The sequence below is a fragment of the Schistosoma haematobium genome, chromosome 6, assembly GCF_000699445.3.
Source record: "Schistosoma haematobium chromosome 6, whole genome shotgun sequence".
Classification (NCBI taxonomy): domain Eukaryota; kingdom Metazoa; phylum Platyhelminthes; class Trematoda; order Strigeidida; family Schistosomatidae; genus Schistosoma; species Schistosoma haematobium.
The window spans coordinates 14382149-14398060 of NC_067201.1; the positions used below are offsets into that span (position 1 = coordinate 14382149).

The 15912-nt window shown below is 34.8% G+C and overlaps 1 protein-coding gene across 1 annotated transcript; it reads left to right on the top strand.

Annotated features, from left to right (window-relative positions):
- Positions 1-259: 259 nt before the first annotated feature.
- LRRC57 (Leucine-rich repeat-containing protein 57) lies at positions 260-9619 on the top strand. Its single transcript, XM_051216914.1, has 6 exons — positions 260-636; positions 2845-2984; positions 3029-3161; positions 5472-5728; positions 7248-7463; positions 9267-9619. The coding sequence occupies exons 2-6, from the start codon at positions 2904-2906 to the stop codon at positions 9306-9308; spliced, it is 729 nt and encodes a 242-aa protein (XP_051065545.1). The 5' UTR covers positions 260-636; positions 2845-2903; the 3' UTR covers positions 9309-9619.
- Positions 9620-15912: the final 6293 nt, after the last annotated feature.

Here is a 15912-nt window from a genome sequence, read left to right on the forward strand (position 1 = left end):
CGGAATACACTCGTACGCGCGTAAAAACACAATGACGGCGAAAAAAGTGGAAAACAAACTCATATACTCGTAATATCGTTAAAAAAAGGATTTTTATAATGTTTTTTAAAAATAAAAATATATAAGCATATTAAAATTGTTTTTTTTAAAAAACATATTACATATTGTAAAAAGAAAAATCGAGATAATATAAAATATCAAGTAGTGTCTTACGTGCAATAATCGTTTAAATGTTTTGGAAATCTTACTCTTCTTCCAGAACGCGTCGTCTTAAGTTTATTTTCTGATACTATTGAAGTATCATCGTGTGTGTTGCCTGTTGGTTGGGGTATAATAAGCGTAGGAGTCGTGTTGAGCGATTGTACCGAAGAGAAATCGACGTGAATAGGATTTCCTTCTAAGTACGCTGCTTTTAAGCGATCTATGCTGATGCTATCGTTTGTTCCGTTCTTATCGACTATATAGTACTTAGATTCTTGTGAAGAACTTTGAACAGTCCTTCGTATGCTGATTCGAATGGTCGTCGATGCGAGTCTCAACGAACGAAAACGTGTGTACTATATCGTATGTTAGCTGACTCACTCGTCATCAAAAGAAAAACTTTCTTTCTGTCTAGCGCTACTTTTGTACATTTCGGTACTGCCACTTTCATATATTGGTTGTCCAGATTGGTTTAAAATAGTGACTTCTCTGGAGAACTCTGTTGCATCTTTACTTTAGCATTATTCTAATAATATTTTGGTAGTAGACCAGCAAAGTTTTGTTATACACATTATGCTGACTAAAATTGTAAAAAAACTGCTAACATCCTGCATCTTATTTGACGAATAGCGTGGGGCTATGCAATATTTGGTTTCAACTTTCTTAAACCTTGTGTTTAGCAACACTAGTCCCAGTTTTGGTGTATCTGTTCTTCATAACAAGCCTGGTGTCACAAAAATGACTATAAATCTGTGTAGTATGTATAGGCTTATATGATTTATCCCACTTAACACAGCGAATTCGTATTCATCTCCCATTTCTCTCATCAAATAATTGTTAGAATTGCTAGATTCTAGGATTTCTTAATGATTACAGAACGCTTTGGGCTTCTTAACTATTCTAGACAATTGTTTACTAATTCGTTTGTGCAGTGCACATCGGAGGAAACGATTGTAGTAGTTAACGATCTTCAGACTTGTCACGCGTTCTTATAACTGGGTACTGTATGAATATATTGCTTATAACTGTACAGTTTATAAGTAATGTTAAGATGAGTCATTTTCTGATTTCCCGATAAGTGTAACTTTTCACTCCACTTACAATACCACTTGTGTTTTCGGGCTATCACGTCATCGTTCAAGTGTATTTTAGTTGAGTTGATCAAGCACACCTTCCCCCCTATGCTGTACCAACCAGCAGATTTGTAGCAGCATGGTATTCTGTGCTTTCAGATCTAAGTTTATCTATATTTTGACCAGCCAAACAGTACAGTCTGTTAGACTATTTCGAATACGCCAGTCCGTCTGGCTGCCTACAATACGTTGCGGTACATCAAAGTTCTGGATACATCTTTCTTATTTATTTAATCACACAAATATTGGTACAAGGAGCCACCGAGTATATATTCACCATACTTCATTATTCGATTTGCTTGAGGAATAAGATACTACTTGGGTGCTCAAACCGAATCAGGTGACCTTAAAGTGCCACTCCCTGAGCCTTTGACCTACTGGTCTAATCCATATGCAGTGGAACAATTTTTGATTCAATTCCATGGTAGCGAGTGACTGACAATAGGTTCATACGCCATTTATTCCTTTAGGATTCTGGAGCCTATGTGCACCATTGGTTTGGAATCAGGGTTTTCCAACTCCCCTACGTGGATCCTCTATAACCATCAACCCGGTTAAAACACCGGACATTCGCTTTTGGTCATCTCAACTTCGTAAACAATACCCCTACTGCGAGAAGGCGATATGCTAGACTTATCTTGCAGTAGCTGTACATGCGTGCCCATATTAAAGCATTTCGATACGTCTTCAGTCCACTTATAATCGACACCAAAATAATCACGGAGTTTCAAAACCGAATTCAATCACATTTAAAACAACCAAACTCCTAGTTTATTCCCACTAGCTCATTTAGTCATAAGATTCACCTTCAGTTATATTCTGCAGATACTTAGACTAATTTACGTCTGTGTGTTTGCTCTTGCAGTTTTGGGGTAAAAATTCACCCTCAAAGCAGGATTTCAGTTGCTGTAATACCAAGTTACCACTCACTAATGTTAAACACAACATATCACTTGAATAAAAAACATAATATAAAAGGTCAAATAGGCGAGTGGAGGGTTAGTAAAATTTTCTTAGCAAGTATATGTGTTATCAGATTGTCCGGAATGTATTGTGCTAATATATTACACAGTTCTTATAATCCTTTTATTATTACACCATCCAGATCTATCAAAGAGACTAACTGCTTTATATACCAGTTGAACTTTAATTCAATTTATTTGCGTCCTTATGTCCTTCATACGGTGACTGTAACTCTATATCCGCCTTTATTCCACTACTCAACTATTTTCTTGTCATTATCTTACTGTGATTCAGAATCTTTATTTTATTGTTTATTTATTTGAACAAAAACATTGGTACAAAGGGGCACCGAATACATATGTGCCACACAAGGCACTTGATTTGTGTGTGGGTTGTGATACTGGCCGGGTACCCAGACCGAAGCAGGTGGCTTTACTAGGGAGCCAGACTACTATATGTAATGTATATAAGAAATTTTTATTATTTCGGTTATCAACCACTTATTATACCAAGCAAATTCGTTTGTTTTCTTTTCTCATTGTTTTAGGTGCATTTTAATGCTCTAGGAAATAATTGCAACAAAACTTTACATCTTTACTATGTCTAATGGGTAATACCATTGCTCCGAGGATCGAGAACGCTGAGAAGACTGGTGTTTTACAAGTCAGTGGCTTAAAATTAAAAAAGGTATGGGATAACGACTATTACTCCTTTGTTAATTAACTTAAAAGGTTCCTGAACAAGTAAAACACCTTCGTAATCTTCGGAGTTTAGATCTCTCAAATAATAAAATTGAAAATATCGACCCATGGATATCTTTATTAAAAAATCTTAAGGTTCTAAACGTTGAAAACAACAAATTAAGTAAGTTTCTGTTCAGTATTTCATTATGTTGTATCAGAAAGTCGTTTGCCGAATGGTCTGAATATTATTAAGTTCTATCATACTGTTGCTTTTAATAGCCGGAAAATTTCTACATTTCCATCAGTGTTTAAAAAAATTCGAATTGTGTTAAATATCGCGCAGTTTATTACACTAGCAAGCAATATTGTTAAACTTCTGTGTTCTAAAGAATACATTTATGTATTTGAACACATAAATATTGGTACAAAGGGGCACCGAATACATGTGAGCCACACAAGGCACTTGATTTGTGTGTGGGCTGTGATACTGCCCGAGCGCCCAGACTGAAGCAGGTAGTTTTATTAGGAAACTACACCCGAAGCCTTCGACCTAAATTTTTGACCCACAAGGCAGTAGAGCAACGTCAGGAAATGCAATCTCATGGTAGCCGGTGACCAACGATTGGTTCATACGCCATTTGTCCCTTCAGGATCCTGGAGCCCATGTACACTATTGGTTTGTAATAAGGGTTTTCCAACTCCTTTTGGTGGGTCCTCTATATCCACCAACCCGGGTAAAACACTGGACATTCGCCTTTCGTCCTCTTAATTTCGGAAACAACACCGCAGTGAGTAGGCCTGTCATACTTAAACAGACGTTTCGGCTTGTCAAAATGCCTTTTTTTACCTGCAACAAATGTACGTCAGTCATACCTCACGTCACCATAAAGTTAGGAAGTTAAAAAAGAAATTAGCAGTCAAAAAGAAGATATTAAATTTACTGGGATAGAAAACCAAAACATGGGGAATACATCTCAAATGTGATCTCTAAGTGAGCAGTATAAATAACACAAAATTTAAGATTTTTAGAAAAACACAAAGAGTGATATCGTTATCCAAATAAATTAGGAAAACTTCACGATCAAACTGTCTAGCTCAGGGAATAAAACCTCCAAAATTCTCATCCTTAGATGCAAATGCTCCCCATCTGAAAATCGTCAGTGCTACACTTACATATTATTAATTGTATATGATTATTACTGTAATCAGACTAATTGTTCATTACATTAGTTGTCAAAGTGTATCCTGTTATATCCTAGATTAGTATATATTTCAATGAGCAAAACATATTTCGTATTGATTAGGTTTCACAGTTTCTCCTAGTTTTCACTTCATTTTATATCTTGTGCCCTCCAATTTTCTCGCAACTAGAATTATTGAGTACAGTAGTTCTAACTTTTCTGTGTATAAAATATGCAAGAAAGTATAAGATAATGTACTAAGAAGATCGTACCTTCTGAAATGATGTAGAATTGCTTTATGTATATTTATATTTTTCTCAGTCAGTTAGCATTGATGGAGTGTGAGCATAGTGATAACGTCATAAGGAAAGAATTGATAATCAGGTTAGCGATCTAGTCGTGTACAAGGTATTCTCGACTTCTGCTAGAAATATGTGGGTAGTTATGACTTCCAAGTTGTACATTGGAAAAATACTTCATATTAAGATACCCGAAAAGGAAACTAAATTAGTAACGTTCTTAGTAACCTAAGAGTGTAACTGCAGAGCCCAACGAAAAACTACTCGAGGCCGGTCGCACATGTCCTTTTTGCTACTAGTTCTTGATGTGTTACCCCCGTGTTTCAAAGGCATTACTGCCAGCGACGGAAACCCACAGGTTAGTATATGGTGTTCTATTTCTAGGCTCTGCGTTATCTGACCCTTTCCTTCCCCTGTAAGAAGGGAACATTACTACAGTTCCTGGCTGTCCAAAGGTGTTAGCGGGACATAGACTGGATTAAGGCATGCTCAATGCACGATTGCTTTGGTACACGCTGATTAACTAGTTCCCAATTACTTTATGCATCGATCTCCCCTCGAACCTTGAAATCCTACATTACTTCACACACCTAGTCTTTTCGTACTGCTATAGATATTGTTATTGTTCCGATCTCTTTTCCAATCATCTTGTTAGTTTCATTGTTTGCTTTAGGAAAGTAGTATGGCGATCTGAACTAATTCGCACATGCGCTAAGTCCTACGCTGCTTTATAACTAACTGAGCAATAATAATCCAATAACTTTGACACTGACTTAATCACGTAATACATTCATATTTAGTAACTCGACCATTCGGTAGTGAACCAAATATAGGCCAGAACAAGAGTTCATTAGTACAAAGCAAAGAGGTCGGAAGCATATGTTACAATATAAATAGTTAACTAGTTTGTGAATTGTCAGGCTTATATATGTGCTGTTTTTGATAAATCACGGGCCACATGAACACATGAATCAATCATAACCAAATGTGCTATATTTTCCTTACTTGCAGAATGTTTTCCTGCAGAAATATATCTACTAACAAAATTAGAATCATTAAATGGAAACAGTAATTTCTTAATTAATTTTATCACACCTGGAGCAATTGTCAATTTAAATGAATTATCTTGTCTACGTACTGTAAATTTGAGTCATAATTGTTTAACTGAATTTCCTGTGGAACTGTGTTTAAAGTCAATACCTATCAATGTGATTGATTTGTCAAATAATCAAATTAGTATTATACCGAATGCTATTGCTTCATTACAGGTAAGAGTATCTGTTGATCATAGCATCTGGTCTAAATAAGTTTTGGATGTGTATAGATGCTTATTCGTCATTTGTAATGTATATATCTTATGTTAAGCTTTCATTGTGTTAGATGTCGATGTAAAATGTAGTAAATCAAACTAATACACCATATATATATGGTCAAAAGTTAAATTTTGTGCTGCATAAAAGTTGTGTTAAATGTTATTCCCCTCACGAATCACAAGTAAACAGTAATGACAGACACACTCAGTAACTATTCAATCAAACGATTAGCTAGTGAACCCAAACCAGAAAGTTCCCCACCCTCCAACTTGACTTAATTAAACAGTCACTAACTTTTAAGACTGATACCATATTTTTATTTGATCTGTCCAGAGCTTCCTTCTAATCTACTTTTATACTGTCCACTATTGTGTGTTGGCTCAAATGGGGACTAGACATGATTAATATATCCCCTAACTACCTATGTTTCTTGAGTGCTCACAGCTTCATAAAGTTATTTACTCTCTATCTAATAACTTACGCCAGCCCTTATCGTCGTTTATCTGGGTGTTTCACTATATACGGACAATGCTGCTAAGACCAGATATCATAAAATACTAGCAATCTACGCGTTTCACCAACCTTGCGAGTTTGTTTTACAGCCAAAAAAAAACAATACAAAGTCAAATGTTAAGCACTATGTTTACTCTATAATAGGTAAATGAAAACTAAATACAAAGATAGGGTGAACCATAAAACAGACCGAAATGATGTAAGACGTAGAACACTTAAATATTGATAGTGTGAGATGTTTTTTATGCGTTTTGTGTAAACGTAAATCCATGTGAATAGAGGGATTTTCATAATACGTAGAATTCATGTGTATTTCATTACTCCCCCTTCAGTTATATATAAACTGTCAATCGTAAATTATTTGAAAGATAAAACAAATCGATGTTGATATTCTTACAAGTTAACACTTACCTACTAAAAACAGTATGATGTCTACTGAAGTGACAAATTTTATTACAAGCTGAATTAGGTGCTAAATTCATTAAAAGTCAATTGTTTAATCAATTCACTTAATCCTTACTCTGGTGTTTATCGAGCATGTCCTAGTCACATTAACAAATATAAGCTAATCACACCTTTGTCACAACCGCTGGATGTTTCATTGTCACTTGTCATGCATAATGACTATTATTATTATTATTATTATTATTATTATTATTATTATTATCATTATTATCATTATTATTCACTTATTACCAGGTAAAGACTCATGTATTTGGCTCTGAACCCCACTTTAAACGTTAGGACTAGTAGTACGACCGGTTTAGTAAACCGAAGTTCGTGGGGCGGAGTTCGGACCTTTGATTTAATGGTTTGAAGTCTAACAGCTTAATCGTTAAGCCACAGATAGTAACCAGGCTGTAGTATTGCATTATCTCAATCTATTTAATCATTGTTAATTTGATCTAATATTTTTTTCCTCTTTATCTCATCTTAACAACAACAAAATATTTCTATTCAGGCCATTGAAATTAATTTGAATTCGAATAAAATATCAATTATATCCAATGGCATAGCCCAATGTGAACGATTGAAAGTTTTACGCTTAGAACATAATTGTTTACGATTAGAAAATTTCCCAACCGAACTACTAACAAATTCACAAGTCTCCTTAATATGTGTCGATGGGAATTCATTCAATATGAAAGATTTTTACAATTTGCCCGGTTATTCAAAAGTTAGTTATTTCCGTCATTATTATCTTTTTAATCATAGTTTTCATGCACATCTACCCCCATATCGTGTCACTTCAACATGTTATTGAATATCTAAGCATTTGAATTAGTGATTTAATAATAAACATATTTAGGTTTGATTACTCCTACTGTAGTCATAAATATTTCTTTAGGTAAAGTGTTAATTGTAACTAAAGAGACTCATGCGTAGTGCATATATATCTGGTGCCCCCTTGTACCAATATTTATGCGTTCAAATAAATAAAGAGACTCCTAGTTTCATTGAAGAGGAATGAAGACAATTTAGCGAGGAGAATTTTCTTTATGACGATTTCATTCACTTAAGCTGTACAATCATATTTGCAATCAATTTTATTTACTAAAATAATAGTCTTCAGAAAAATCAAATTTTGAGCGGAAGTTATGTGAACAATTCATGACAAGACACCACTTCAAGCTTGTTTGTTTTTCATTATTCTATTTTACTGCATACTGTTATTTTAGCAAATAAAATTAAGTATAAATACAATTGTACAGATTATGTAAATGAAATCATCGGAAAGAAAATTTTCTTTGCTGAATTGCCTTCATTCATGTTAAATGTTGATTAGTTGACAAATAGCCAAATGTTAAACAATTAATCTAATCGGTCGAATTCCATGAACTCTTGTTCAGTCAGTCATCTACAAGATAGGATCAAGCACATTCCCCTCAGATACTTCTAGAAGAACCCTTCCACGGTGTAGGCACCTGGGAAATGATGATCACCCTTATGCCCCCAACAGCACTCTATGAAGTTTCGTTAGTTTTGATTAAATATTAAGATTTATGATTTTTTTTCCATTAAAAAAATCATTTGAATGCAAAGATTTTTTACGTCGGTCCACTCATCTTAGAATAACAAAATTAATAAAATATCAAGAATTCATGAATGAAAATGTCTAACAAAAGTCATAATATTAACGGGTGAATTCTTTCGCAAGATTTATCCATACTACTTGACAGTCTTAGTTTATAAAAACCAGTGAGCGATAACAAACAATCGTCTATAGGAAGTATCACTAAACTATACAATATTGTAAATACATCCCACTATTGATTTCTGCTCTGAATTTCATAGTGTGTGAATTACTTTCAGTAGATTCAATGGATAGTCTAGTTTAGTCTGATTCCGAATCGTGTCTGTTGGTCATAGCGTATACATCCATCTCGTGATTGCATAGTCTGTTTTATGAACTAATCAAACACTTATCAAATATATAAGTTTATTTATATAATTATTATCAGTGGTCTTTCAATGTACGGAAACTTATGAATCGGAAAACCAAAAATATAACCCGTAAAATTTTACTACTTTCAAAGCATTTTAAGCAGAGATGGACAGTGACTAACAGTATATTCGAGGATGCGTGTTTCTTCCTATTTTGGGTTCGTCAACTGGATCTACTTGTATCCCAGATTTGATGTCCACTCCGGGACTTGAACCCAGTGCCATTCGCTTCAGATGCTGTCACATCATCCACTTAGCTACTGAATCCAGACAGCCACTGGCATGTGCAATGGGTTAGGTTTTAATTCATATGTATTGATTGTTTGATCCTCCATCATCTTTTAAGACTGCAGTTTATCGGATTCCGGAACGAACATCAAATTTAAGATACTGGTTCACCCGACTGATGATCCCACTTTTAGCCACTATCCATCTCTGCTTATTGCATTATTTTTTGTCTTTCGTTGTATCACACTATTATAACTAACTAACGAACTGATTTATTTAGTCAGTTTGCGTTATCTCACTTTTGTAGTATATGGAACGTTTTACAGCAATGAAGAAAAAAGCTGCTTAGAAAACATACAAAAACGAAGACAATTCTTTCTGGTGAAAATCAAACACAACTGTTACCGTTATCATACTCTCTCTGACTGACTATTTCTGCTAACTTTTCACATATTTATATATGCATGTGCGTGTATTTGGCGATTATTATTTCATAATCTTATCACCCAAACATCCACACACCCGTCCACTTGCCTACTTTTGATTTCCTCTTCTTTTTTCTTTCTGTAACTTACTTTTTTCAGAAAGTAAATATTTACACACGGGTTGTTTATACAGTGTAAAACCGTACAATACTGAGTAATATAACTTGTTTATTAATATTAGTGTTGTAGCTGTTTGTAATTAGATGCTTAATTCTGCACGTCAAATCAATCTGAGACTTGATCGAATGATATAATTTTGTGGGAACTAACAGTTTGCAAGCTTTAAAACGTTAGGTGTATGCCTAAAAACTAATTAATTATGTCGTCAAAGTCATAGTCAGATAGATGTTATGTCATTTAGACAAATAAATAAGAGTAATGAAATAGTAGCATGTAGAGGCAGTTTATATTGAGTAGGAAAATAGCATCTACAAATAACTAAACAAAGAGGTTTGTAACATACATAAGATTTCAAAAGGTAACCCACAAGAGGATTTTTAAAAGCAAAAAATGAGAATAGATACCATTGAATGGAAAATTACAATTTACAGAGTGGAAAATGAGATAGGGTTCTTCTAACGGGACTTTACATAATGTTAATTAATTATACCAACACCTGATAAAATGAATTCTTGAACCAAAAAATTCAAAATGTTGCATCAGGTTTAACTTGCGTTAGTGACACGGGTTCATAAGACTCGAATTGTTTTTGTCAACTTGCGTCATTTGTGGCATAGGGGACATATCAAAACGATGAGTTTACTGCACAACAGTTCGCTCCATTCTACTTTGTCGGTGTCAAGTATCCACCCCCTCCCCCCAAGAATAGTAGATATTTGTACGTTACTAGTATTCGATCATAAGTGTTTTCCAAGTATCACTCGTGTATTTTGGAAGCACGATTCAGTAATGTCGAGGTTCCAGATAGGGTATTTTAATAACGAAAGGTGGTAAATCGATTGATTAGGTAGTAAATCTTCATCAAATGAGGTGGTCGAGGGATGTGTTACATACACTCAAGTACCGATTACCTCGACATGTGGTCATGTTGTCTGGTGTGGTGGTAGATTGTGAGGAAGATAGGAGAGGTGAAACCGAGACGTGGAATCAGTCCATGAAGACACTGACTATTGGATTCAGTCAAGTTAATAGGTGTAAATTACTTGGTTGTGATCCACGTGATTATCGTAACCAGTGTTTAGAGACTTTTGGCAAGATTGCTCGAAATCGTCTGCAATAAAGCAGGTGCATTCATTCTCTGTCTTCTCTCTCAAATCCTAATCTTCTGAATTTTGTCGTATGCTTTTATTTCACTAATATATATTTTCTTGAATCTTATATTCGACAACTGATCTTTTATATTGTCAATGATACTGTAACTGCATCTACTACTCTGGGATGTGTCTTAACAGTTTTGTCTCTGTGCTAGTGGGGTATGACAACTTGAAGCGTTGTACATACATACCAGGTTCTACGTTGCGACTAACTGACTTAAATATAGTGAGTATCCATGCATTCAACCACATCGAATAAGCATATATTTATATTGTTACAACGGGTAGAAGTGAAAGATCATTATCTAAATTTAGGAAGATAGACTGCTAATGATCGCTTAAGAAAAGCAAGGAAAACCCAACGATGTTGACTTATCATTTTCCTACTAATCATATCTGGTGGACAGACCGAGTAGATGCAAGTTTATCCTATAACTGTTTAAAGAAACCTAATGCTCCAAGTCCGGTCTCTTTTGGAAAGCAGTTTTTATCTCCAGCTTATTCTTATTCATATTTTCATAAATTCGAGTGAAGTGAATTTTAGGAAAACGATATTTTGACAGGAAATAGTGTAACTGTCACTTTGCACTCATTATTTTATTGATTTTCTGTTATTTAACAAGTAACAAGATTATGTTTATTTGATTGAATATCTTGTATACTAAGTCAACTCATTGAATTCATAAAATAAATCATTAAGCCAATGGTTCTGTCAACCAAAAGTTATTTGCGGTGTTGAGATTGAATGATCAGTTGTTTTGTAAACAAAATTACAAATCCTGTCACTTACATCCATTTCAGTAATGTCATGAAGTAATTATGATGTCTAAATGTATATACATATAGCAAGTATATTGAATATTGTGTTTAGTTAAATTTATTTATCTATACTATATACATTTTGTCATTAGTACAAATTGGTGGATAATGTAATTGATTACCGTCTATCTATAGACTTGTACACTAAGTTGTAACGTACACAATCATGTATACAGGTTAATTACACGAAGTGGATGTTGACACAATAGTTCCCAGCATTATATAGCTGAAATCAGTTCGAGATGAAGGATTACTCAGCAAACTGAATTCACCATTATTCACCCTCAGCTTTTATTAGCTCAAGAGAGTGATCAAATATCAATATTGTAAAATCTATCCAAAAAATCCTGTCGGATTATTCTCATGCAGTTTGGAAAGGAAGTTGAAAATTTACTTTTTGCACGATTCAATGCATTCCAACAGCTAGATGGAGACTCAACACATCTCTGCATACCGTTAAAACACACCTACCTCTCAATCTAGGTACCGTTAATAACAAGACATCTGCTTGTTTGGAGGTTTTATGATGACCGTTGTTGAGTCTTGCAATTTACGTCACGAAACGACCTTGGTTAGCAAACCAGTGAAAATCAGGAAACATTTGAGAGTTATTAAGTCATAGGATATGACTCACTAACAGTCCCCACCCACAAAACCAATGCGGAATCGAACCCTAGACTTTCGGATTTCGCAGTGAGCACTTAAACTTTAGATCGCTGAGCCACTATCCAATGGTTTATATCTTTAACTTCGACTAATTCACTATACTGTGCAGCCAACTCTCAATACCACTGGTACGTAATTGGTCATGACATCTCAATAGAAATTCAGGAACTATTTCCCCAAAATTAGTCACTAGTGGACACATGATTATTATCACTGTAAGAGGTTTGTGGAAACTGTTGATTTCCATAGTTTCACACCACATATTGACCTTAGTTAGGTAACTATCAACCACAAATTCTCCTTAGTTTCGAGAATACATATTGAAGCTATTCAACAGTATACACACACTCATTGTTTTGTCAGGCGCTCTGTGGAGATTGGCTTGTTGCAATGCTATCTCAGTTATGATTGTAGCCATGCTAGGTTTGGCTAAAAAAAACGAAGAATATGAATTATGCATTTGCTATATTTCAGAGGATAACTGGACTGCAAGTGTTACATGACAAACCATTATGTGGATTTACGGTTAGTGAAATGTGACAATCGGATCAAAGGAGTGAATATGAGCTTGTATTCAGTGGACCGATTTTGAAAAACTATTCACCTGTCGATTGACAACAGTTATGAAGTCAAAAAATGTTTTCTAAAAATACTAATTGTCCAATAAATACGCAAACTGAGATCACAAGGATATTCATTGCAAAATTGAGCGCACCTTAATACAACTCTGATTGAACGGTAATACCAGAAACCCCATGCTGCATCCGTCGTTTAAAACATCCCTGGAAGATCTCAGACGTCAGATGTCTCTGTTTTATCGTGTAAGCCGAAATACTCACAAATAATTATAAATGGTTCAGTTTGTTTTGTTTTTTTCTGGATGAACTTCATGAATTAATAGTACTTAAGTACAAATAGACTATCAAAATTATATTGATTCAAGAAGGTTGATGTATGCACACAATTTAACAGATTGTTTGTTCAGCTACGTTCATAACTAACAACTTTAATAGTTCAGTTTGCAATTTTATTGGACATGCGTATAAATTATTTACATCGATGAATAATAACACCGTACTATATTATTGTATATATTTGTGAATAAAAACAAGACACAACATACAAATGTCAGAGAAATGCATTTACATGGAGAAAGTTTGTTTTAAGTGTAGAAATAGAAAATAGGCAGAATGAAATGAAGCACAAATAATGAACTTTGCAGATGACCTCCTATTGCATACGCACGAACAAATGCAGATAAAGACAACGAGTGTAGCAGCAGTCTCTGCATCAGTAGGCCTCAACATACACAAGGGAAAAACCAAGGTCCTCAAATACAACACGAAGAACACCAATCCAATCACACTTGATGGAGAAACTCTGAAAGATGCAGAATCATTCACATACCTGACAAGCATCATCGATGAACAAGGAGGATCAGATGCAAACGTAAAGGTGAGGATTGGCAAAGCAAGGGCTCCATTCCAACAACTGAAGAACATATGGAACTCAAAACATCTGTCAACCAATATCAAAGTCACAATTTTCAATACGAACGTCAAGACAGCCAGTTCTACTGTACGGATCTGAAACGTGGAGAACTACTACAACCATCATCAAGAAGGTGCAAGTATTTATCAATAGTTGTTCACGCAAGATACTCAACATCCATTAGTCGGATACCATCAGCAACAGCCTTCTGTGGTAGAGAACGAACGAGTTTCCAGATGAAGAGGAAATTAGGAAAAGACGATGGAAATGGATAGGACATACATTACGCAAATCATCAGATTGCATCACGAGGCAAGCCCCAACACGGAAAAGAGGAAGGCCAAAGAACAAATTACGTCGGGTATGAAAAGGATGAGTAAGAACTGGAAAGAGCTGGAAAGGATTGCCCAGGACAGGGTTGTATGGAGAATTCTGGTGAGAAGCCCATGCTCCTTCACAAGGAGTAACAGGCGTAAAGAAGAAGAAGACTCCCATTACCGTAGACAATGTAAATCGGGAAAAGAAGCAATGATAAGACATGTTTATATACAAAGGAAAAATCAATTTAAAAGGAGTATGTATTTCAAAAAAAGAGAGTACATTCAGTGTAAATAAAGCACTAAGTATATCAGGAACTTTTTAATTAAATTTAGAGAATAAAAATGATGTGTTGAAAAATCAGTTTTGTGTGTACAACACACTACATTAATGAGAAAAATAGCATTTATGGCGATAACATGTATTATTGTCACATAATGCTTATTTGGTTAATACCAATGAAGAAGACGACTGTTGTGATGATCAACCGCGCATTAACAGAGCACCCAGTTGAGATGATACTGACTGAATAAATTTTGATTAAGTATCATAACGAGATAAACAATTGAAATGTCCTAACGTCCACTCTTTCAAAGATTCTATACAACCATCCAAGCATCACGTTCTTGTGATGTATCAGCCAAAGTAAATGTTTATGTGGAAATTGGACAGAAAAAATGAAACAAAACTTGAAACAGTGAAATTTGAAGATGTCGATTGAATGTGCACACACACACACACATGGTCCAACTACTCATATACCGGATTTATGCACTCCACTTTGAGGTGCACTGTAAGTACGTAAGCTAGTGCAAGCATTACCCGGTATTTTTTCAAGAGTTTGAACCTGTAACATACCTCTTATAGCGTGAGTGCTGTAAACATTAGATCATTTGTTTTATAGAATGAGCAGATAAATGTTGTGCAAACTACTGGAAAAAGTCTACAATAAGAAAAGTAAGAGAATAATTTTTTCGGCACAATAAGCTCTGAAAATGAAATTTTAATCCAGTATTTTAAGTGTACCTCAACGAGCAATAAAACTTGTAGGTACTCAATTGAGTCCAGAAAATTAAGAGAATACAATACTGAACGATTTCCAAACTGCCGAAAAATAACTAGTTCTTTACAGATATCTGAATTTATCTAACTGATATTGAGTCATTATGAGATGGCGAAAAATTCTGTATAAAACAGAATGTGCTAGACAATTTTCCTTTCACAGTTGGGTTGTAAGTCAGTTAACTGTACTAATTTTCAGGCACAAGGTTGTGGGTTCGAATTTCGTTCCATCTAGCTCCGTTTGGTTTACAAAATGAGATATCATTAAATATCTTTTTAAAAAATCCATGCGATACATGTTGGGTGGAGACAATTATGTACCTTAGACAATGAATGAATGGTTGTGCAAGATAATGAGTCAATTAAAGCTAGACATTAAGATTGTTGGACACTGACTCAGTGGTCTAAAGGTTAAGCATTCGCTCACGAGACTGAAGATCCCGGTTTCGAGTTATTTTGGTTAGGGATCGTGGATGCTCACTGCTGTGGAGTCCCACACTGAGATGAAACGTCCGTTCAGTGCTTCCAGGTTGTCAATGGTGGTCTAGCTTACATCGATTCATGAATTCACTTATTAGAACTACTACAGTCCCCACAAATCCCCCTTCCGATGTTTATTTATCTTAATTTAACGACCGTATCAATCAGTTGTCATCGAATAACTTAGTTTTATCAAAGCAATTACAATACATGCTCAAAACATACTATGAACATTTCACATATTTGAACTATCAGTAAACTGTGATTACAACTGACCTCTTCATAAAAAGGTATCATGCTATAATACCCGTTATATCAATATTTTTGAGACGTTTTTTATTATTAAACATATTCAAAC

Excerpts from the sequence above, each read along its gene's own strand:
- LRRC57 (XM_051216914.1), top strand. The coding sequence starts at position 2,904 with ATGGGTAATACCATTGCTCCGAGGATCGAGAACGCTGAGAAGACTGGT. Across the intron at positions 2,985-3,028 it reads GTGGCTTAAAATTAAAAAAG|GTTCCTGAACAAGTAAAACA; the intron begins GTATGGGATAAC and ends TTAACTTAAAAG. Across the intron at positions 3,162-5,471 it reads CGTTGAAAACAACAAATTAA|AATGTTTTCCTGCAGAAATA; the intron begins GTAAGTTTCTGT and ends CCTTACTTGCAG.